At 42.4% G+C, this 24,818-nt stretch overlaps 1 protein-coding gene across 1 annotated transcript in view; it reads right to left on the bottom strand.

Annotated features, from left to right (window-relative positions):
- Positions 1-6,102: 6,102 nt before the first annotated feature.
- The window catches only part of LOC113589807 (rho-related GTP-binding protein RhoN-like), a 29,412-nt gene continuing 10,696 nt past the window's right edge, over positions 6,103-24,818 (bottom strand). The window contains exons 3-5 of the mRNA XM_027029651.3: positions 19,058-19,167; positions 11,446-11,580; positions 6,103-7,160 (exon numbers count right to left, since the gene is read on the bottom strand). Coding sequence (XP_026885452.1) covers positions 6,903-7,160; positions 11,446-11,580; positions 19,058-19,167 — 503 coding nt within the window. The 3' untranslated portion in view covers positions 6,103-6,902. The remainder of the gene's footprint in view (positions 7,161-11,445; positions 11,581-19,057; positions 19,168-24,818) is intronic.

Consider the following 24,818-nt stretch of genomic DNA (forward strand, 5'->3'; position numbering starts at 1 on the left):
TTTCTTATCCAAATCAGGAATATTGTTCCTTGACTTCTACCATGTCAAATACAGTCAGGGCAAAAAGCAATGACAACACACACTGAATCTTTGGTCTCTGGAAGTGTGAAAATATTAAATTGTGAAGTCCCACCTATAGGAAGATGAGGTTTTTACAACCATCTCAGGCCCAACATGGAGGTATACTGGTTCTTCTAACCATCCTTTCAATCCTAACTTTAAGTGGTTGGCTTTGCCACCAGTGTTTAATATGAGGGTACACAATCCATTTAAACCTGAAGGTAATGTACTTGAGGATGGTTTGCATTTAAAGCTTCATACACTCCCATGATGCACTGCAAAGGCCTGATAATAAACATGTATCTGCAGCATAATTCAGAATTCTTCCCCCTTCTTCCCCATGGGTTTGTCAATGAGAATATGCATTTGAAAATTTGAAAAAAAAACCCATAGATAACCCATTTATTTTAAATTCAGTTTGCTCACTTTTCCTCCTGTGTCATCTGTGTAAATTATATCCTTAAATGCTTCTTAACCATTATGAAAATGAATCTTTATCTGCCTGTAAAAGCAATTATTTCTACCACGTATCTCAAATGTACTCTTTTCCTTTTTTGTTTTTATTATGAGTTGCCAACAGCAACAGTCTCCTACAGCAACTGTCCTTATCTTCCTACTTTCGCCCGTGTAAACCTCATTAGCTGGTGTAACCAGACACTCTCCAGGTTTCTTCGGAGTGTTGTTTCAGAAAGGCCTTCCTTGGTCCTGTTGCCCCTGGATCACTCGTTGGGGTCCACGTGTCTGTCCAGGTGCTTCATCACAACACGCTCTGTGAATAAGCCCTATACAATTAGAGTGCTATTTAATGCAGCTCGCCTGTTCAAGCCGGTGTAACGGATGGTTGTCTGCAATGTTTGTTCCAGCGTTCACATACCGTAATCTGAATAATCTGAATAAAGTGCTTCTCGCTTCCAGCAGCTGTGCTTGGGCTTCTCTACCTCACTGTAATTCTATCCCCTTAGTTCACCATGACAACCATTTCCTTTAACTGTAATGTGGATTTACTTTGACTATTGTGGGTACTGCTAATAAATCAGTTTCTGGGAGGGAAATACTGGAATCACTGCAGATTTTGATGAAATGTATAACCTATGGTTCATTAAACATGTACTGTGGCAGAATTACTGAACAGGAGTAGGAGTTTTAGGGAATCTAGAATATAGGAATAGATCAGATCTTTAGTCTTTTGGGGTAGACGTTCTGTGGGGTAGAGGTGAATTGGGGTAATGTGCAGTGTGGTAGTGTGCAGGATGGTTGGGGGCAGTGTTCAGTGAGATACAAGGGCAAGAGGATAGAGGTGCAGTTGGGTAGAAGTGCAGTGTGCAGTGGGGTACAGGGTGGTGGGGTAGATGTTTAGTAGGGTAGAGAGGCAGTGAGGCACTAGAGCATAGGGCAGTGGGGTGAAGTCGCTGCAGAGAAACTTTTTTCAAGTGCTTAATATTTTATGCTGTAAAATGTTTGCTGTTCTCACTGCTTGCGCACGTCATGCTAAATAGTGCATAGCAACAACCATTATTCTCTTTCATTCATTCTTCCTCATGCACTTATGTTCTCTTTCTCTCTCTTTCTCATTCTTTCACTCATACACAGAAGCTCTTTCTTTAATCCAACAGCTGTAAACACTCTCTCTCTCTCTCTCTCTCTCTCTCTCTCTCTCTCTCTCTCTCTCTCTCTCTCTCTCTCTCTCTCTCTCTCTCTCTCTCAACTCACACACACACACACACACACACACACACACACAGTCGCCAACTGCCCATAATCAGTAAGTGGGTAGACTTGAAAGCAGAAAAAGCTTTTCAAACATGGGTAAAGAGAGAAAAATGGCACTTCTATTCTTTCTAACTATCTAGATCATAAAAACAAGAAATAAATAAACAAAAGTGAAGAACATTCACAGCAAACATTTCTCCAGCAAGTGATTTGTTTTAATTTTCCACCCCTATCAAAGAGTTACATGGAGGCAGATTATGGCAGAGTTAGTTAGACACAGACAACTGAGACTCTAGACCACACAGACAACTCTCTTGAGCTGGGTTTTAGGCATTAGAAATGGAAAACGTCAGTCTAGAAACTTCCAGAAATGGCTCCAGCATTGACTTTCAAAGAAGCAACATGCATCCTGATGGTCACATAAACGGAATTCTAGATTGACTATTTAAACACACGTCACTTCTCCATAAACAGATCAAGTCTGATGTTGAACTGAGTTGGTATAACCTTTCTCCAAAAATCTGGCCCTATAAGTTTGGCTTCACCTCACTGATCTAAGCTTCACCTCACTGATCTAAGTGTCTGTTAGGAGTAGCTCTGTAACCACACACCTAGCAGGTCTGTAACCACACACCTAAAAGAACAGGTCTGTAACCACACACCTAAAAGAACAGGTCTGTAACCACACACCTAAAGGAGCAGGTCTGCAGCCACATACCTAAAGGAGCAGGTCTGTAACCACACACCTAAAGGAGCAGGTCTGCAACCACACACCTAAAGGGGCAGGTCTGTAACCACACACCTAAAGGAGCAGGTCTGCAGCCACAGACCTAAAGGAGCAGGTCTGTAACCACACACCTAAAGGAGCAGGTCTGCTGCCACACTCAAAGAGGATGTGCACAGAGCAATGCTATAAGGTCTCTTGTGGCATGTACTCTTGAGTTCTCATCAGACATTGATTATGAAAACTGCTCTTCTCCTTCTCGGGGGCAGTCGCACTGAATACCAAAGAGGGTGTCGATACATTTGACCCTACCGTTCTCAAGGAGAAAACATATTTTACTTATCTAATTGCATTTGATGTATGGTAGTCTAATTGACATGATACCCCATCCAGCAGTGTAAAATGTTAAGTAAATGTCATCCCTGCTTGTCATGCTGGTGTGCAGATGTCGACCGTGACAGGATGAAGAGCTCCAACTTAAAAGGTATTCTGACAGTATCACAGATCACAGCTCATAACACTTGAACTCAGAATCACGGCAGTCTCTGAAAACATGTTATTTATTACAATAATTTACTAATTAGCAACCCCTATCTAGGCGTATAATTAGAGCCTATAGTCCATTTGTTGCCATGGAGAATTTGAGTTAGCTAATCTCCAATACTTCATCAACAGTCAGCTTCTGACCACAGGGGTGCTGTTGGCTCAGTAATTCTGGGTTGTGGAACCACTCTCAACCCAGCAGTGACACAGACATGTCTAAAAGCAGTAGGGCAGTGGGAGCTCAGCTTAAGGAACTTGACTTGTAGTTGGAAGGTTGCTGGTTCAAGCCCCACTACTACCAAGTTGCCACTGTTGGGCCCTTGAGCAAAGCCCTTGACGCTCAAGTTGTACTCTGTTATAATTGAAGTTGGTTTGGATAAAAGTGTCAGCTAAATGCTGTAAATATAAAATCACTATTACCCCTGTTGTGCATGTGTTCCACCACTAGCTGCTGTTGTACCAGTGTTAATGTGCACCTATAACATGAATGTAGTGCTCAACATGCACCTGTAAGACACGCACAGCGGCTATTTTGGTTAGAAAAACAACCTTCGCAGGACACTTTAGTACCTGTCTTATAGGTGGATTTCATAGGTACATAATAAAGGTGTGGTCACAACATCTCCAGTCACTGGACATTTTTAGTATCTGTCTTATAGGTGTATATATGTTGACAATATACACCGAATGGCCACTTTATTAGAGACATCCCTCTCGTAGAGTGCTGGACCTTCTTGAGCCTTGAGAATCACAGTAATTAGTTATCTTGCAGGTTCCACTAGGTGTTGAAATTGTTCCGTAGGAATCTGGGCCCATGCAGAGAGGAGAGCGTCTAGAGTTCCTGTAAATTAGGCAATGAAGTCAATGACATGAACAGCCTGTTCTATCTTGTCCCAGAGATGCTCTATAGGATTAAGATATGCGGACTATGCAGGCCAGAGAAGCAAGGAAACCTAATTGTCATGTTCCTGGAACCAATCCATTACTATATGACCCTTGTGTCATGGTGCATTGCCCTTCTACCACAGGGTAAACATCTGCCATGAAGAGATGAACTTGGTTGGCCGCGATGCTTAGGTAAGTCATACTGAAACTAAGAAAACATTCCCCACATCATTACTCCATCGCCACCAAAAGTTACACTTGACAAGAAGTGCTCATCGATTCATGCTGCTTACATCAAATTCTGACCCTCACATCAGCATGGTGCAAAAGAAGTCTGTATTCGTCTGACCAGGGGATAGTTCCGCACTACTCAGTGATCTAGTTTTTGTGCTCTTTGGCCCACTGGAGTCTTGGTTTTCTGTTTCCCTTAAACAGCAACGGCACTCAAACAGGTCATTTGCAGTTAGAGCCGAACTAAGGAATGATGAGTTGTGCGATCAGACACATTAGTTTTGTGATCAGACAGATCAGTTGAGTACAGACACATTAGCTGGAGAGCCAGTGCTGTGTCCATCAGCAATTTGCTTGACCGTGTACCGTCGGTTCGTCAGAGCGATTTTTGACATCCTTTTGTCCACAAGATCACCTGATGCTGAATCTTTTTCCTCGATCACACCATTCTCGGGATACTGTCGACACTTTTCCATGAGAATGCTCCTTATGGTTGTCAGTTTTTGGATTACTGGCCCGGGCTAGTCGCTCGAAGTTGCTCAGTTCGCTTGATTTTCTTCATTCTAATGTGAATTCACACTGAAACTGATCCGTGGAAAACTTTCTCACCTGATTTTATGTTACAGGTGTTATGTGCTGTGTTTATTTGGTGCGTGTGTTCCAGGTCCACTGCCAGGATTTCCACCCTGTTTAAGACTCTGCCCTGTTCCTCGGCAGGTTTTCCAGACAACTGTGTCGGCTATTGAATGGCCCCTCCCAGAAGGAGAGAGAGAGAGAGAGAGAGAGAGAGAGAGAGAGAGAGAGAGAGAGAGAGAGAGAGAGAGAGAGAGAGAGAGAGAGAGAGAGAGAGAGAGAGAGAGAGAGAGAGAGAGAGAGAGAGAGAGAGAGAGAGAGCTCTTGCGCTTGTTAGTTTGGAGTTTGTCTGGCTGTGATTGAAAATTTGTATAACGTTTTGTGTCCTTGACCTTATTTTTCCCCATTTTTGGACTTCGTCTTTGGCTTCGCCCCTCCTGCTTCAGTAGCTGGGTATATATACATATATATAGATTGTGTAAAGAGTGTAAATATTGTTTGTTTTGTTTTGGTGTTGGACACTGGTGGTAGGGAGTGACTGCCATTTTTGTTGGGTGTGGGTTTTGTCTCTGTTTATGTGTCAGGGAGTTAGGAAAGTTTGTTGTATGTTTCTTGTGTTGTTAGGATTAGTTAGTGTGTAGTTTTATTTAATTAGTGTGGGTTTTGGTTATTATTTTGGCCTGGGTCACTCCTGAAGGAATTTGCACCAGTAAGATTATTTGTAAATGATAACTTCTGTACAATACACTGACAAAACCTTCCACTTGTGATTCAGTTTGTTCTGTTGATGTTTTTTTTTTTTTTTTTTTTTACAACTTTACATTGTTATTCCTTCAGGAGTGACCCAGGCCAAAATAACAACCAAATCCCACACTAATGAAATAAAACTACACACTAACTAATCCTAACAACACAAGAAACTTAGAACAATTGCAATATACATTTCAGTTATGTTCCAGTAGTGTACCAAACCCAAGCACACATGTACATTGTTTCTGCATGACAAGTTTCAAATTATATTATGACATCAATAGTACTATTAGGATTTACTTAAACAGCGCTATTAAGCCGGACTAATTCAGGACTGTTTGTTAATGTTTAATAATAAAATTAATTTAATAAAAGATTAAAAAAACTTGTTAAAAATCTCGACAGCATTGTATAACTAATATGTCTTAAAGTTTAAAAACTATTTTTTCCAAATCACAATTTCTCTTTCTAAATTATATGCATTTATGAAGATATGGTTAATTGAAAGTTATAAGGTATATGAAGATATGACTAATTGTTCCACTCTAGACTGCAGAATCCTGCAAGGACTCTGGCATGGGAACTGTATGGCTGCACCTCTGTGTAGAACAGGAAAGAACTTCAGATTGACGGTGTTTTTTTGTTTATTTCAGCATCATTCACACAAACATTGCTTACATAATCGCAACAGGTTTTTAAAACCTTGATGTCAGCGAACACCATCCAGCTGTTTTTCATCCAGTCAGGTCTTCGGTGTGAATCCTCATATCTAGGATTACATTCACTCATTTACATCTTAAACCTGAAACCTTCCCAGCAGCCAGTGCTAGACTGTAACAAGTGCTCCTCACTGTTGAAGATCAGTTCTTTAATACATCTATTACCTTTCTTTTGTGCCATGATCATCTTATTATAAAAAAAATTAAAGTTGAGTAATCTCAGAGTGGAGACTTTCTAAAAATAGGAAGTTACATCACAGACCAGGCCTCTACCAATATTCCATATGGTTTCATCTTTGTAATTTCAATCGTTTACATCTCCTACAAAAACTGGAACCACAAATCCACTTTGGAACACCTTTGCTTCATACACAAATAATTCAACCAAATATAAAAATTAATAATAATATAAACAAAAATATGTAATATGGGCAAAAAAACTTGTCCTTTAGACCAGAAACTCTTCAGAAGTGCAAAAAAGCCATAAACATCAAGAAAATAGCGTAGTCCCAGTCAATAAATATGTGCACCTTTAATTTTGTCATTCCGTTCACCAGGTTGTTGCGTGCATTGACAGGCCCTACACGCTGGCGAGCACTGATCTGAGGTCAGCTCCTACAGCCACCGGACGAGAAGCCCCAGAGAGCCCTGGCATCCTGTGCCCTGACCCCAGATCAGCCCGTGGGCATGGCGCTTCTGCGCATGGGCTACATGAGTGTGCAGCTTTTGGCGCGGTCTTTCCTGGTGGTGGGCGGACAGTCCAGCAGGGTGGCGCACTGTGGCTGCTGTGAGGTGCGTTTGAGGCCGCGGCGTGAACCCGAGCGCTTCAACCCCACTGGCTGTCGCAGCTGTGCCACTGTTGCTACTGTGGTGATGTGGAACACATCCCGCACACTGTTCTCTGAAAACTTGGACGTGCACTCTGCGTAGGCCACAGCGCCAATTTGCCGGGCCAGAGCTGTGCCCTAGAGAGACACAGAGAGAGACACGGAGAGAGACACAGAGAGGGACACAGAGAGAGACACAGAGAGAGACACAGACACGGAGAGAGAGACACAGAGAGAGACACAGAGAGACACAGAGAGACACAGAGACACAGAGAGGGACACAGAGAGAGACAGAGAGAGGGACAGAGACACAGAGAGAGAACACAGAGAGACACAGAGAGAGACACGGAGAGGGACAGAGACAGACAGAAAGGGAGGATAGAGAGACACACAGAAAGAGACACAGAGAGAGTCACAGGGGGACAGAGAGACAGAGAGGGGGGACAGACAGACACACAGAGAGAGAGACAGAGGTGGACAAAGATTAGCATGACTGCGATTAGCACAGGGGAGCACTGTGTTATTGGTTTTCTTCCCAGCTGGTCTATATATGGGTGCACCATAAATGATACCCCCGTCCCCCCGCTACAGGGGACCAGAAGAACAACCATAACCCTAGACATTATCCTAGACACTAAGCCTATTTAAGCATCTCCCAATGATTCCAACTGCTTATTAAACAAGTCCAATTATACAGTGCTTTGGAGCAGTCCCTGAAAATCTATACAATATAGCTGGACCATACTTAGATATACATGAGAGAGAGTGAGAGAGAGAGTGAGAGAGAGAGGGAGAGAGGGAGATAGAGATCTTCTCCAGTGCTATCTGACGTACAGGTCCACTGAAACACTGCTGCCAGAGCAGTCACTTACAACCCTGTGATGTCACTCATGCCTGCTTCATGGTGAAATGTTCTTGGTGTCAATTTTTATTGCCTTAAGCAAAATGAGTTGTGTGTGCAGGACGGAGCCATTGGAAGCTCACCCAGAGTAATAAAATATGCAGAAAACCGTAAAACCATTCAGCTGCAAAAATAGATCGGAAAGTGCAGGAGAACTGGGCCCTTCTCTAGATACTCTCTGCATTTACCTGAATTTACCCCCTTTCTCGCTGTCTCCCTCTCTCCTGTCTCTCTCTCTCATATGTAACTCACTGTAACTCCTTGAAGTGTGTCTCTACAGATAAAGAAACACTCTTGTCCAGCATCAATGCACTGAAAGCAACTTTAGCAAAATTTGGTGGGTTATGAAATGCAATAAACAGTCTTGTCACATTTATGTCGAAACTTTGCTTTCTGTAAGGTCAGACTCACTCCTGAGTACTGATATTAAATTCCAAATAAAAACAACTACTTCCATTTGTCATCCATCAGCTTTTTCCTTTGGTATTTCCACCTTGTTACCCCTGCAGTGTACTACAGTATAGTACAGTGTATTTTTTAACACTGTTAAAGGGCACTGAGACTGAAACTCCAAAGTAGATCATCACATGTTGCCATGAACTGTTATGATGCTATAAGCTATAATGATGTCATGAACTGTGATGATGTCATAAGAAGTGATGATGCTATGAGCTGTGATGATGTCATGAACTGTGATGATGTCATAAGCTGTAATGATGCCATGAGCTGTGATGAAGCCTTAAGCTGTGATCTCAATCTTTGATGATGCTATGAGCTGTGATGATGCTAAAAGCTATAATGATGCCATGAACTGTGATGATGTCATAAGCTGTAATGATGCCATGAGCTGTGATGATGCTATAAAATGGGATGATGCTATGATCTGTATTCTTTACAGATTGACTGCACTTCCCTGACCCCCAAATTCCCCTCTAACTCACTCATGTTCCAGTCACGTCCAGGTCATGCCAGGGGCATGTCAGGGTCATGCCTGTGTCACGCCCAGATCATACCCTGGTCATGCCCCTCTGGCTCCCTCTGCCTGGGTTATGCCTGGTTTACACCAGTGTTACCCAGAGTTATGTCTGGGTTACACCTGGGATACTCAGGGGTCTTACAAGGGATTCTGTTACAAATGACTCCATTACAAATGACTCCATTACAGTGTGTTTAAGGAAACAAGTGGGGGGGGGGTGCAGCCAATTAGAGTTTGAGAGCTATTTTGACTGTGACGTGTATGAAACCTTCCAGTGAGACAAGTGTCCTTACATTCTCTCTCTCTCTCTCTCTCTCTCTCTCTCTCTCTCTCTCTCTCTCTCTCTCTCTCTCTCTCTCTCTCTCTCTCTCTCTCTCTCTCTCTCTCTCTCTCTCTCTCTCTCTCTCTCTCTCTCTCTCTCTCTCTCTCTCTCTGAGTGTTGTCACACAGAGCTTGTCCTGTCCTTTGGTGGGAGATGATCTGAAGGATTTGCACAGATGAAGTGTTGAAGTGTTAACTTTCATACATTATCATGAGAATAAACCTTTAACGTTCATATCTTAGTAGTCCAGTTATTCAACTGCAGGAGGACAAGTTAAACAAACAATTAAAATCATGCTTAATTCAGCCCCCTTTCGCTCTCTCTCTCCCTCCCACCCCTCCTTTCTACACCTGTCTCTTTTAAGCACTCTGATACCTGATCTCCTTTTCTCTCTTCTTACTCTGTGACAGATCTTCAGAGAAGTGGATGCTAAAAATAAGGATTAGGTCTCCAGGGATACGGATTAATGTCAATGGAAGCTGTGTTTGTGCTGTTTGATCGTTTTTTTTTACCTGAGCTGGAGAGGGACCTCACAGTGAGGCATACATCTGTTAGACACTATAATCTTCAAAGAAAGCAGATGTTTTGATGGCAACAGCAACAGATTTTTTAAGCGGATCACAAAGAAAGAAAGTGTGTGTGTATGTGTGTCCTGGTGTGCACCTGTACGCATGTCTTTCTATACTTCAAAGGACCAGATGTTCTCTCAAGGACAGCTAAATATGATCTGTTCCTCAGTCATAAATGTGCTTTTTGAAAAGAAATGATCCCTTTTGTTTGTTAAATGGTACATTTTTGAGTCTTTGTGTTTTGGAGAGTTCAGTGTAAAGGCTCCACTCTGGGATATGCCTTTCCAAAGTTTACATCCTATCGCTCTGACACCGCCCACCGATCACTCACACCTGCAGCACACCGAGAACGCTGTAGTGGCATGTTTACATGACCACATCACAGGCTGTTCTTCAGGAAGTCTCTCCAGATGTGTTAGAGCCATTCCACCAGCTCTACATCGCTGACTACATCACCCTGGGTTTCGAACCTGTTTGACTGCAACTCTGATATTGTTTATGACACTGATTTTTAAAGAATTTTCTGTAATAATTTACTGTAGGGGGCAGTGGTAGCTCAGTTCCTCTGATGACTTGTGATGTCAATTTGATTTCATTTTGGACAACTGTAACGCAAACAGACATAAAGAAGTGGGTATTAACGTGCTACATTTACTCTGTTACATTTACTTTAGTAACTTTTGATCAAATTGTACAACTGTAAAACAGTTGTTTTAAATAGGGTACTTTATACTCTTACTCGAGTACATTTGCGAGGTCAAGAATGCACTTTTACTACATTCCTCCCATTTTCACATTTTGTAAGTTTTACTACAACCTGTCAAATATGGGAGGATTAGTGAAATCTCTAAAGATGACCACTGAATGTTGCTTCTTTGCTTCAATAAGTTAGACAACTGGACAGTAGACCGACATAATAAACAAGAAATAGGCACATTTTCCAATGTGGGACTCACATTATTACATTTATGAAAATATCGCAACACAAACCTATTGAGATTTTGACACATTAATTGTGTCACATTGGCCAAACATGAAATCTTTCAGACTCAAACTGTGGTGCAGGTTTCAGGGCTGTTGTATAGCAGCAGCACCCCTCCCAGGTCCTAGTGCCTCTCACTCAGTAATTATAAATTCGGAGACACGATTACACAGTTGAATATGATAGAATGATTGACAATTTAAACTAATAGTTCATGATTATTTGGAGGGATACAACCCCCCCACCCAACCCTGCAAAAACAGGGCTAACGTTGCCCATGTGGGTGGGCATGTCTGTGTTACTTCTTGTGTCACGTGTAAAATGATGTAAAGCGGTTTTCACATGCTCACACCCACGACTGGCTAAATGGCAGCAGAAATAATAGAACAGCAGGTAATAATGCAGCCTGAGGTGTGTGTTTGTGTGTGTGTGTGTGCGCGCATGTGTGTGCATATATATGTGTCTATAAAGGTCTCTGTATGTACACTTGAAAGAAAAAGTTTGAACACTGAGATTATTTCGAAAAGAAATTGGATGATTCCAAAGGATTTACTAACTTCTCTCATAATAATGAGAATGTGTATGATTGGGTGTGGGCAGATGTCCTTCTTTGTGTAGGGGAACATGTGCCTATGTTCGTGCGTTTGTGCGTGGGCATGAGTGTGTGTCTCACCTGTTCATGTGTGACTGGAATGAGGCGGAGTTTGGACAGCTCTCGGAGGGTGGGGAGGTCTGTCCTCATGTCCAGCTTGCAGCCCACTAACACCACCTTAGCACTGGGGCAGTACTCCTGTGTCTCACTCCGCCACTGTACGCCAGCACCATGGGGGAGAGAGAGAGGGAGACAGAGAGAGACAGAAACAGAGGGAGACAGAGACAGAGGGAGACAGAGAGAGATAGAGACAGAGGGAGACCGAGACAGAGACAGAGGGAGACAGAGATAGAGACAGAGGGAGACAGAGATAGAGACAGAGGGAGACAGAGAATGAGGGAGACAGAGACCGAGGGAGACAGAGACAGAGGGAGACAGAGAGAGACAGAAACAGAGGGAGACAGAGATAGAGGGAGACAGAGACAGAGGGAGACAGAGACAGAGGGAGACAGAAACAGAGGGAGACAGAAACAGAGGGAGACAGAGACAGAGGGAGACAGAGACAGAGACCGAGGGAGACAGAGACAGAGGGAGACAGAGGGAGACAGAGACAGAGGGAGACAGAGACAGAGGGAGAGAGAGGCAGAGGGAGACAGAGACAGAGGGAGAGAGAGGCAGAGGGAGACAGAGGCAGAGGGAGACAGAGGCAGAGGGAGACAGAGACAGAGACAGAGAGCCACAGATGGAGAGAGCCAGACAGAGGGACAGTGTTAGCATTCAGTTCTGGTAAAGGAGAGGTTTTGGGTGAGTCAGTCATCAGACTCAAACTTTGCTCACACTAACACGGGTAAACTGGGAAACACCGTTTTTGTGTTTGGGCTACATGTTCAGCGGGTTTTCCACAAGTCCTGCATCCACAATAAAACACAAAAACAATGGAGAAGAATAGTGAGTGTGGACTAGCCCTAAGAAAATATTCATTCACACCTGCACCTTGTTGTTCATATAGCTGTGTATGTGTTTAAAACCCTGTGTGTATGTAGTGAGCATTGGTCATTGTATCATGTCACGTTCGATGTTCGTGTTGCTAGTGTTTATGGTCATGGGTGTCTGTGTAAGTTGTTCATTGAATGCTCGTGTTTAGGTATCGTTTTAATCGCGCTGCACAGTTTGTTTTATGTGAGTGCCATAAGCTGTACTGTTTCGTTTTGTTTGAATAAATGTCTGTCTTTGTCTGTGCGTCCTGCTCCTTGTGCATCGGTGCTCTGGCCATCACAAATTATGGATTTGCCCTCAAGAAACATTACTCCTCTCAGTATCTGTATCCTGCCGATATTCATTTATATAATATGTTAATATATATCATACTAAATAAAACATTAACAGCATATATTGTGTATAATGTAATATAGTGTATACTATATAATATGTATATAACATGGCATATACTGTATATAGCATAATATAGCATATAAAACAATATAGTGTATACTGTATATAACATTTACAGAACAGAATCTGTAGTGTGCTGTGTCTCTCAGAAACCCTTTTAAAACCTTAAAAATGCATTTTTGTCTTTTTTTTACTTCACCATCTTAGCTGCTCTTTACATTATGGGATCATTTCTATTCAGAGAATTTCTGACCCTGACGGCAAAGAAGATTGAGACGCTGTTTCATTTTAACAGTTATTCATGCAGCTCCTTTGGGTTGTTTATTTTGTTATTCATTCATTTCTCACATAGTACAACTAAAGGGCAAGCACTGAGTGGCATGTGGTCGTGCCACACCAAGTGTGCATTTGTGTGTGTGTGTGTGAGTGTGTGAATACATCATAGTGTCTCGTGACTGATGACTCATGCCCTTCATAAATGCTGTCTGTGTTCAACACACACTCACACTCACACACACACTCACACACACACACACACACACACTCACACAATGACACAAGTCTTCAGCTCCTGTGCTTCTCATCATCGTGCTGTCAGTGTTTTGTGCTGAGACAAAGACGAGTGTGTGCAAGAGTGTGAGAAGAATTGAGTGTGTGTGTGTGTGTACGTGAGTGTGCGTGTGTGTGTACGTGAGTGTGTGTGAGTGAGTGTGTGTGTGAGTGAATGTGCGTGTGGAACCGTCTGTCGCCAAACACAAAGTCAGCCAGTGAAAACTTCAGATTCAGTCATTTTACTGACAAGTAAAATACGGATTTGATTTACTTGTTTGCCATAAAGAACTAGAGGTTAATTTCACTCGTTTACTAATAAAATAAAGATTCAATTTAATCATTGTCAATAAAAACTAGAGATTCAGTCTATAATTGTTGGCCAATAAAACTAAGAACTCAGTCTAATCATTGGCCAGTAAACGAAAGATTCAGTCTACTCCTCAGCCAGTACAATCTAAGGATGCGTGTGAATAGCGTAGGCCTGACCACTACCTGCAACTGCAACTACCATTTTATTTAAAGCCCCAACCAGAAAGTGTAAAACAGTGGCACAGATGCCTTTATTACAAGAGATCTCAAGTTAATTTCATAATTTAACATCCTCTTAGGTGCATGTGTGTGTGTGTGTGTGTGTGTGTGAGAGAGAGGAAGAAAGCAAAAGGGAAATATCCCAGTATCCTTTCTCTCTTACACACACACACACACACACACTTACCTGTTTCTGCAAAATGACAGGTGCTTCCGTTTTCTCCTGGTGCGATAGTTTTTCAAAGCACAGACAGGGACAGGATTAAGCATTATGGCGAGCAGACCTGAGCATACACCGGAGCCTGTCTGATCAGTTTCAGCTTCCCCGATAGACGCGGTCATGACAGGCAAACGGAAGAACGAAGACAAAGAGGGCGTGAGAGAGAAAGGGAGAGAAGGATAGAGGAAGAGGGGGAGAAGGAATGAGAGAAAAGAACAGGAGGTGGGACAGAGATGGAGGGCAGAGAAAAAAGGAAAAAGGGAGGGACTACGCAGATAATGTAGCTCGGTGTAAACACCCCGGGAACCAAAGAAAGACAAAGGAGTTTCACAAGCCAGTCGTGTTTATACCGAAGGCCCTCGAAATGTAATGTCAGTTAAGTCACTATTGCTACTAATGTGTGTTTTGTGTTTATAAGGAAAAACTACTTTATTTAGAGCATCTTGGTTCACTTTGAGATTTATAGTCCTTCATAATCTGGTATTTATCTTCTGATAAAGTCCAGCAGCCCCTCAGATTCATGCTCCCTTTAAGAAATAAGATCCTCGCTTTCACTCAGAACACATCAACAATGCGAGAAGTAGGATATCGCCGTTAACGTTTAAAATATATTTGTACTACTGTTATTTTCTATTTTATTTTGATTTTCAAATTATTTTGCTTAGTTTCATGAAACGTCAGCTGTGCTGCGTTAATCTTGCCATCGTTTATGAGCAGAAACGTTTTCTGATGACGTAATTAGGAACATAATATGTTTCTATTTTATCAACTAAACCAAGCATGTTACTCAGTTTATTACTGAATAAATGAAGCAAACACAGCTTGTAGAGCAAACACTCAAATGTTTAGAGTATAAAAAGTGGCAGGGACAAAATAATTACTGCTTGAACAGAGGGCCAGGGAGGTACTGCAGGCTCTGTGTGACCGATGGCCTCTTAACGATGACCTCATTTATCACATGCTTCACCCTTCAAGTTGTTATTACTTGTGTTTGCCTCATTTATGTTGTATTGTCAGGGGTATAAATTTTGTCTGCCAAGAGACAAAAAGGGGGGGGGGGGGAACGGGACTAAAAACTGAGATGCTACAGCCACTATACAACACTTAACAGCACTATACACCACTATATAGCAATGTATAGCACTATACACCATTATACAGCCACTATACAGCCACTATCCATTACTATAGAACACTAAACAACACTATACAGCCACTATACAGCCACTATCCATTACTATAGAACACTAAACAACACTATACAGCCACTATACAACACTATACAACACTTAACAGCACTATACACCACTATATAGCAATGTATAGCACTATACACCATTATACAGCTCTATACAACACTATACAGCCACTATCCATTACTATAGAACACTAAACAACATTATACAGCCACTATACAGCCACTATCCATTACTAAAGAACACTAAACAACACTATACAGCCACTATACAGCCACTATCCATTACTATAGAACACTAAACAACACTATACAGCCACTATACAACACTGTACAACACTATACAGCCACTATACAATATTCAACACAATAGAGCTCTATATAGCACTATACACACCACTATACAACATTATACAGCCAGTATACAACACTAAACAACACTATACAGCCAATATACAACACTATACATGCCACTATACAGCCAATATACAACAATATTCAACACTATACAGCCAATATACAGCACTATACAACACAATACAATGCTATACAGCTACTACACAAAACTACTTCTATACAACACTAAGTTTTAACAAAACTATGTGAGAATACTGCACCATGAATCCAGAGCCATATCCTGACAGAGGTCTGTAAATCCGTATTCACTTCCACTCCATGCGGATGCTGCTAATCCCGTGTCCCAGCATTTCACAGATAGCGATCATTCCATTTGGGATTTATTTTGGCAGTGTGGTAGCGTGGGGGTGAATGTTAACCTCTGTGAAGAGGGAAACCTTCGAGGTTTCTAGCTCTGTCTTTAAGCTACAACAGATGAGCTGCATAAACATTCTTAAGCAGAGAACCGAAGCTTTATCCTTTATTAATCAAACATTAAAGACAGAACTAAAAGGTTAGCTATTAAAGAGCTAGGAAAGAAGCTAACAGCCATCTACACTGATATACATCCACATGTATATCAGCATCCTGGGACTGCTCACTAAGTACAGCACAAAACCCGCACATATGCAGTGCTGGTAGGACTCCGCTGTCTTAATCAGTTACCTCATATGAGAACGTGTGTGTGTTCATTATTTAGCTTCCAGACCTTCACTTTGATATTGTCAGTGATGCCATTGTTTGTGCTCAGCAGTTGTGTGTATTATATTACCAGCCTGGAACTAAATAGCACACTATCACACTACAGTAGCATACTACACTATCATACTGTAGTATTATACTACAATATCATACTACAGTAGAATACTACACAGATAATACTTATTAGTGTACATGAATAAAAAGCAGAGGCTGAAGTTAGCTAGCCTGGACAACGGACACGTCAGCTTACTGAAACATGTAACATTAGCTTGCTAGTAACGCAAAAACTAACATTAACATTATACAAACACAACAAAGGTAATCCGACCCCCCTATTGTGACCTACATCGCACCTTTCCTGTCTCTTTGGTGATGTGGAAAAAGAACTGCCTTTGTAATTCAGGTTTTAATAGATGAAGGAAGGAGGGCATTTTTGGAAGTGGTAAGCAATGGAATACATTCTTATAAAAGTCAATAACCAATGGAATGCATTCTTATAAAAGTCAGTAACCAATGGAATACGTTCTCATATAACACAAACAGTTTGGGTTTGTGCAAAACTACTAGGTGGAGAAAGCAAACGTGAGATGGGTGTGTCCCTTGCCCCTGCGCCAGTGTGTTGCGCAGTGTTGTGCAGTGTTGCGCAGTGTTGCGCAGTGTTGCGCAGTGTTGCGCAGTGTTGTGCTGAGCAGTGTTATTTTGTGCAGTACAGTGGAATGAACATGCCTGTTTTTGTCATGACTGAGAGTGGTTTTGTTGTGTTTTGCTGAGTGTGGGTGTTGTGTGGTGTTTTGCTGAGTGTGGGTGTTGTGTGGTGTTTTGCTGAGTGTGGGTGTTGTGTGGTGTTTTGCTGAGTGTGGGTGTTGTGTGGTGTGGTGTTGTGTTGCGTTGTGTCGGTCTCTTGGCCAAGTGCCTTCTGTTGCCTTCTCTTTAACTGTGTGACCTTTAGGGTCACACTCTACGTCTAACGGGTCTCAATCCACGACCCCTGCGACAGAAGGGAGATTAGCTAAGCATCGAACTGGAGGTCAAAGTTCACATGGCCAGCAGAGGGCGATGTGATTTTTCTGTAGCTGGGGTCACCGCAGGGTCACTGTGTTTGAATGCAGACAGAAAGCTGTGAGAGCCCATCGGACATCTCTGTGTCTTAATAGCAAACACACACATCAGTAGTGTTAATACCTCATAAGGCTATTTAAAAAGAGTGCTGACCTCAGTGTTAGTGACCTCTGTTAGACCTGCATTGATGGTTACTGTTAGATTAACCCTTTATCCAAGTAGGCCCTCTCAAAGTTTTTTTTTTAAAGCCCTACATGTTTACCAAAGCTGCAAGTATGACAGATGGTGATGTACTAGGGAGAAGGATCAGCTGTGTGTGTGTCTGATATGTTGAAGAAATGTGTCTGTTCCTCTGCATAGCAGTCCTGAGTGTGTGTATCAGTGTGTGTATCAGTCCTTAGTGTGTGTATCAGACCTGAGTGTGTGTATTAGTGTGATTAGCAGTGTTTGTATCAGCCATGAGTGTGTGTATCAGTCTTCAGTGTGTGTATCAGTCGTCTGTGTGTATAACTGTGTGTATCAGTTCTAAGTGTGTGTATCAGTATGTGTATCGGTCCTCAGTGTGTACAAGTGTGTGTATCAGTGTGTGTATCAGTTCTGAGTGTGTGTTGCAGTGTGTGTATCAGTCCTGACCGCGTTTTGAAAAGGCTGGTTGAGTAATCAACCCCTGACAACCTCTGACCCCATCTGACATTTGTCCTGATGAGATTCCAGGGATACTGTTCCAATATGGGAGGAGAGGTATATATGTAGGTATAAGTATGTAAGTGTGTGTGTGTGTATGTTTCAAGTTTGGTTTAGTTGTCACGTACATAGTCATACATGGTATAACTCGCAGTGAAATGGTTTTCAGTGGTATGTAAGTGTGTGTGTGTGTGTGTGTATGTAAGTGTGTGTGTGTGTCTGTGCTACATCTTGTGTGTTATTTCCTTCACTTTCTCTCTTCGGGTTTATTGTTTTCAGGTGGTTGCTGTTCCCGGGCTGACCTGCCTGTGTGTTCAGTCCCTATTGGCCAGTCTTGATGGCACATTTAAAAGGACCTTCATTCCTCCAGTCAGGGTGGTGCTCTTTTCTTTCCGTCCACATCGACATGCTGATCTAATTGGCCGTCCCACCAGAAACAGACCATTTTTGTACCTATTGTAGTTTATTTTGGACAGGATTTGTAGGGGTGACCTGTCTTTTTATTAATGATTTGTCTTTATTTATGGTGAGAGTACGCAAGGTTGATTTTTAAGTTCTTTTTCCCTTTCATTTTTTACAGGTTAAAGTATGAATTTGTTTTTTTTTTTTTTTTATTTGTTTGTTATTTTGGCTTGAGGTCACCCTGAAGCCATAAAACCCTGTATACTAAATATAATCCTGCATGCTAACTATAATCCTGTATACTAACTATCCTGCATGTAACTATAGTTAAGTTCATAAAAAGGAAACTGGTAACCAAGAGGTATTGAACTTTACAAGTAATAAATTATCACCTTTTTCAAGAACTCTAAGAGTAATCACCTTTATCATTTGTGTTGGGCTGGTTGAGGGAATATGGGCTGTTTTGGTTTGGAGTTCAGTTGGTAGTCACTTAAAAATATTTGTTACGTCTTACTCTGGAAGCCATACTAATCTGTGGCATATATGTGTGCATGAATGTTTACCTTCTTCACCACGCTGTCCAGTGTCTCTGGTCGGCTGATGTCAAAGCAGATGAGAACAGCGTCTGAGTCTGGATAGGCCAACGGCCGAACATTGTCATAGTATGAGGAACCTACACACACACACACACACACACACACACACACACACAGTTAGTGAGTTCCGGTGACACAGTCAGAGAGAAATAATGCTCCTCTCTGTGGCCTGGCTGAGGGAGGACGCTATCTCACACAAAGCAGGTTCAGACAGTGACCTCTGCTCTGCAAACAGTGACCTCCGCTCTGCAGAGAATGGCATCTGCTTTTCAGACAGTGACCTCTACTCTTCAGACAGTGACCTCCATTCTGCTTCCCTTTGTGATGTAGTGTTGGTGCTGTAGTGTTTGTGCTGTAGTGTTGTAACCCTTTTGTGCTGTTTGGTGGGGATTTGGACCCAAATCTGCCTGACAGGAATGTGAAAGGTTATTTATGGCACTTAGCATTTATGGAACTTAGCTGACGTTTTTGTCCAAAGTGAATTACAAGCACAAAGAGCAACTTAAAAATTGAGCAACTGAGGGTTAAGGGCCTTGATCTGGGATCCAACACTGGCTACTTGGCTGCTTGAACTGGCAACCTTCTGATTAGTACCTTAACAACTAAGATACCACTGCCACAGGAACAAGCTCATTTTAGGCCTGAACCACACACACACACACACGGTATACTGCAAGGTATACAAACGTGTACAGTAAAGCTACAGTAAAGCTACATAACTGTGAGTCTCCTGCTCTTGTGAGAATAACACAAACATATTGAGCAGGGCCAGAGCTTTCTGTACTAAACATTTTAAAAAATGCCTTTTTAAAAAGCTAACTTATTCGCTGTTGCTTTGGTGGCTCTGCTTTGTATGGTGCTACAATTGCTTTGTATGAACAGCACAGACACAGACTGTCAAAACAGCTCAGATGCGGGTCGTATGAACAGCTCAGATACGCCGTATGAACAGAGTTTTCATATTCATTGCCCTGCTCCGCCCTCACGCCCATCTCCATCATCACACATTTGCCCCTCATTCTAACCTAATTAGAATATACACCTCCTTTTAGCATATATGCAAATCTTCTTCGCCTAGGTCAGGGCAAAGCCCTACAGTTATTAAGCCTGAGATCCTGGTTTCTCCAGATTTCCACGTTCCTGGAGTTTCCTCGTTTTTCCAGGCCAGTGTTTCTTGCTCTGCTGTTTGTCTGGTTTCGCCCTTCTCACGTGTGATTGTGGATTTGCCTACAATACTGTCGCATTCCTGCCTCACCTTGTCATTTACAGACGGAGACGGGTGCCACCGAGAGGCGTCGCTGAGGACAGAGAGGAACATTAGATGTCCTGACGCTGCCAGCATTTAATGACACAAAGCTCTGCTAAAATGAGACACTCCCAAAACCAACAGTGTGTGGATTTACACCAATTTCTGTGCTACATTCCTCTCTGGCAAATGTGTCACGAGCCCATTTTGGTCCTGTTTGGAAGGGCTGTAACAGGCTGGATTGGAGTTGCTGCTGTCTAATCTGACCTGGTTCTCACTCTGTGTCCCTGCTGAATGGCCGTGTACTGTGTTGGAGAATGCCCACAGTGAGCTGGCCACAGGAACACACGAAGGGGAACAGGAGATCTGGGTTAGAGGACAACATTTTAAAACCATTTTTATAAAATATTTGCGATTCATGACCAGTGATAGCAAAAGAAAGAGAGTGTGAGAACGCACATTGTGCCTCTTCACTAAAAATAGGTAAAGTCTGATAATGTATGGTGATGTCAGTTCTCACTCATGTACTTTGAACAAGTTAATTTCCTAAAGGGGATCAATGAAGTCTTATCTTAAGTTCTGATATGGCAGTTTTCCTACATACCTGATCGAGTGAAAACAATGCTGAAGTGGTTGAGGTAACACATAGTTTCCATACTGGTCGAGTCTAATCAATCAAAATGTATTTATATAGCGCTCTTTACAACAGATGTTGTCACAAAACAGCTCCAAGCCCCCAGTGAGCAAGCCAAGGTGACGGTGGCAAGGTAAAACTCACTAGAGTATGAAGAAGAAACCTTGAGAGGAACCAAGACTCAAAGTGGGGGGTTCCTCTGGTCTAATCACAGTTTCCATACAGGGTGTCTGATCACACTAGGAGTGCTAGGACCAAAGACTAAGAGTAATGTTCAAAATGACCTTCTGCCTATAATAAATTTGTGTTTAGTATTATGCTACGGTCATTTTATGTCAATATCTAGTAAGTTGTTGGTAACCATGCATGCTGCATGGTGTCTTTGCAGGTGTAATTTCAGACCATGGCTAACGATTCCATTCCCTTTGTGGGCTCTTGGTATGCACCATGTTGCCTAGCCCTGGTCGCCATAATGATTGTGTGCAGGAATCCCGTGTGCTTCCAGGGACGGGCAGCTGACTCTGGCACCCTCAGGGCAGGAAATGGGAGAGGCGCACAGAGAGCAGGACCGCTGGGACCGTTTATAGCTAACGACCTATTCATGAATGAATAATTCAATATTAAATAAGTAGAGTTTGTACTAATTAGGCTACTATCAACTGGCCCATACTAAGCCATTTCTTCTGTGCGTGTGCATGTGCGCATATGCATATGTGTGTGTGTCCGTGCACGTGTGTTTGCAGTAATTAGTCACTTCCCAAAGCTGTGTGTGTGCAGTAGTTAGCACACTTCACAAAGCTGACTAGATGTTTGCATTTGTGTGCGTTTGTGTGTGTTTGCGTTTAAGGTAGTTGGTACACTTCACAAATCTGACTGCACAACACTGAGGAGTAAGATAAAAAAAAAATGTTAATAAATTTCATAAACGGTAACTGTGGTAATACATTTTATTTCATCTAAAAACATGCAACACCGACCCTTCATTCCGTCTGTCTGCTGTGGTGGGAGTTGAGGGAGCTGTCCACTATCTTGCTGGAGCTACACGATCTTCTGCGAAGGCTGTGCATGCCAGCAGTGTTCAAAAAGAGGCTTTTAATGTGAGCAAAAGAAGGAGCTGGCACCAGCCAACGGTGTAATTAGAGACAGAATGTCCCGGTCATCACGCCCCGCCTCTCCCACTGCCAAACACTGATTGAGCTGTTCTCTCTCGCCTGTTGTTACATGGGTAAACATGTTTCATCTTCTCTTCTTCAGGCTCAGGGTGAGTGGAGAGAGAACGCCCTGCACTGAGGAAACTGTATCGTAGCAACCCTGGAGGGAGGACTAAAAGGCTTCTTTGTGCCCCCGTCAGTGGAGATGAGGGGGAAAAATGATGAAAGAGCAAAAAGAGGAGAGAAGGAACTGGAGAGGGACGTCCTCTGAAGTGGGGAGGGATGTCCTCTGAAGGACTGCGCCGACCGAGAGATGGACTACTTCTTTGCCTGTCTTTGGCTGGGTAATATGTTTAATCTAGAGCTGAAGAAGGATGAAAGGCCTTTGACTGCAAAGGCCAGAAGAGATGCCATTGTTTGGCAAGTTGTTGTACCTAGTGCACTACCATGGAGATACCCAGCCATCTGAGCCCAGCTACCCGGTGTTACCGTAGAGATACCTAGCTGTGTGAGCCCAGCTACCTGGCGTTACCATGGAGACAGCCAGCCATCTGGGCCCAGTGCTACCATTGAGAGACCAAGCCGTCTGAGGTCAGTGTTATCGTTGAGATACCCAGCTGTCTTAGCCCAGCTACCCGGCATTACCGTAGAGATACCTAGCCACTACTGGCTCTCAGCTTCTAGCCTGCAGTCTGTGTGCTGAGAAAAGGCCTGAAGCGTATAGTAAATAAGAGGAGTCCTGGTAACCAGACACCTGTACTAATCCAGTAAGAGGTGTCCTGGTAACCTGATGTTCGTACTAACCCAGGAAGAGGTGTCCTGGTAACCAAATGCCTGTACTAACCAAGTAAGAGGTGTCCTGGTAACCAGATGCCTGTACTAACCCAAATGGTGAATGTTTTATAGCCATTTAACAATGTTACCTTCACTAAATTTTGCAGTGCATCTCAGATGAACATTTGGCCTTAACCTTCTGCACACTATGCAAGAGAACATTAACTGACATTATTAAAAGACCAGCTTATGCCAGCTCAGAGACATTTAATATCTACTTCATACATGTGTGGCAGCTGAGCATGGCATGCAGTATAGCACAATATAGCTTAGTATATATATATATATATATATATATATATATATAATCCAAACACGACACTATACGCTACAGTTCAAAGTGCAGTATAGAACAAAAATAATACTCCAGTAGTATGAGCCCAGTATAGTACAGTATTGTATAGTATAGAGCAGTATCTTGGTAGGGTTGAAGGCATGCTAGAGAACCACAGGGCTCTACAGTGACTAATGTGTATAATGAACTACAGCGCTCTACAGTGACTAATGTGTATAATGAACTACAGCGCTCTACAGTGACTAATGTGTATAATGAACTACAGCGCTCTACAGTGACTAATGTGTATAATGAACTACAGCGCTCTACAGTGACTAATGTGTATAATGAACTACAATGCTGTACTGTGACTAATGTGTATATTGAACTACAGTGACTAGTGTGTATAATGAACTACAGCGCTCTACTGTGACTAATGTGTATAATGAACTACAGCGCTCTACAGTGACTAATGTGTATAATGAACTACAGCGCTCTACAGTGACTAATGTGTATAATGAACTACAGCGCTCTACAGTGACTAATGTGTATAATGAACTACAGTGCTCTACAGTGACTAATGTGTGTAATGAACTACAGCACTCTACAGTGACATATGTGTATAATGAACTACAGCGCTCTACAGTGACTAATGTGTATAATGAACTACAGCGCTCTACAGTGACTAATGTGTATAATGAACTACAGCGCTCTACTGTGACTAATGTGTATAATGAACTACAGCGCTCTACTGTGACTAATGCGAATGAACTACAGCGCTCTACAGTGACTAATGCGTATAATGAACTACAGCGCTCTACAGTGACTAATGTGTATAATGAACTACAGCGCTCTACTGTGACTAATGTGTATAATGAACTACAGCGCTCTACAGTGACTAATGTGTATAATGAACTACAGCGCTCTACAGTGACTAATGTGTATAATGAACTAGTGCTCTACTGTGACTAATGTGTATAATGAACTACAGCGCTCTACTGTGACTAATGTGTATAATGAACTACAGTGCTCTACAGTGACTAATGTGTATAATGAACTACAGTGCTCTACAGTGACTAATGTGTATAATGAACTACAGCGCTCTACAGTCACTAATGTGTATAATGAACTACAGCGCTCTACAGTCACTAATGTGTATAATGAACTACAGCGCTCTACAGTCACTAATGTGTATAATGAACTACAGCGCTCTACAGTCACTAATGTGTATAATGAACTACAGCGCTCTACAGTGATTAAGTGGATATATATATGTGCATCCTTCACCCTTTTGTTTGAAACCCAAAATATGGTCACCCTATTATACTGTAATTCTACTTAACCTTTCTTAGTAATACAGAGCTTAACGAGTAACATCAGATTGCCTTCCAGTACACTGAAGTCGTATTAAAATAGCACTGCCATATGACAGCGGTGGATATTTGTGAAGTGCGGTTTTAGCGCTATTCTGATCGTCGCTGCTCTGCGCATTCCGCTACGCTGTACACTCTGCTCACGCGCTGGCGCACGGGCAACCTTTCCTCACCACTGTTCTCGCTCAGCTAACCTTTGCATCTCAGTGCCGTTGC

This window comes from Electrophorus electricus, chromosome 15 (assembly GCF_041902795.1).
Source record: "Electrophorus electricus isolate QZ-2024a chromosome 15, ASM4190279v1, whole genome shotgun sequence".
Taxonomy (NCBI): domain Eukaryota; kingdom Metazoa; phylum Chordata; class Actinopteri; order Gymnotiformes; family Gymnotidae; genus Electrophorus; species Electrophorus electricus.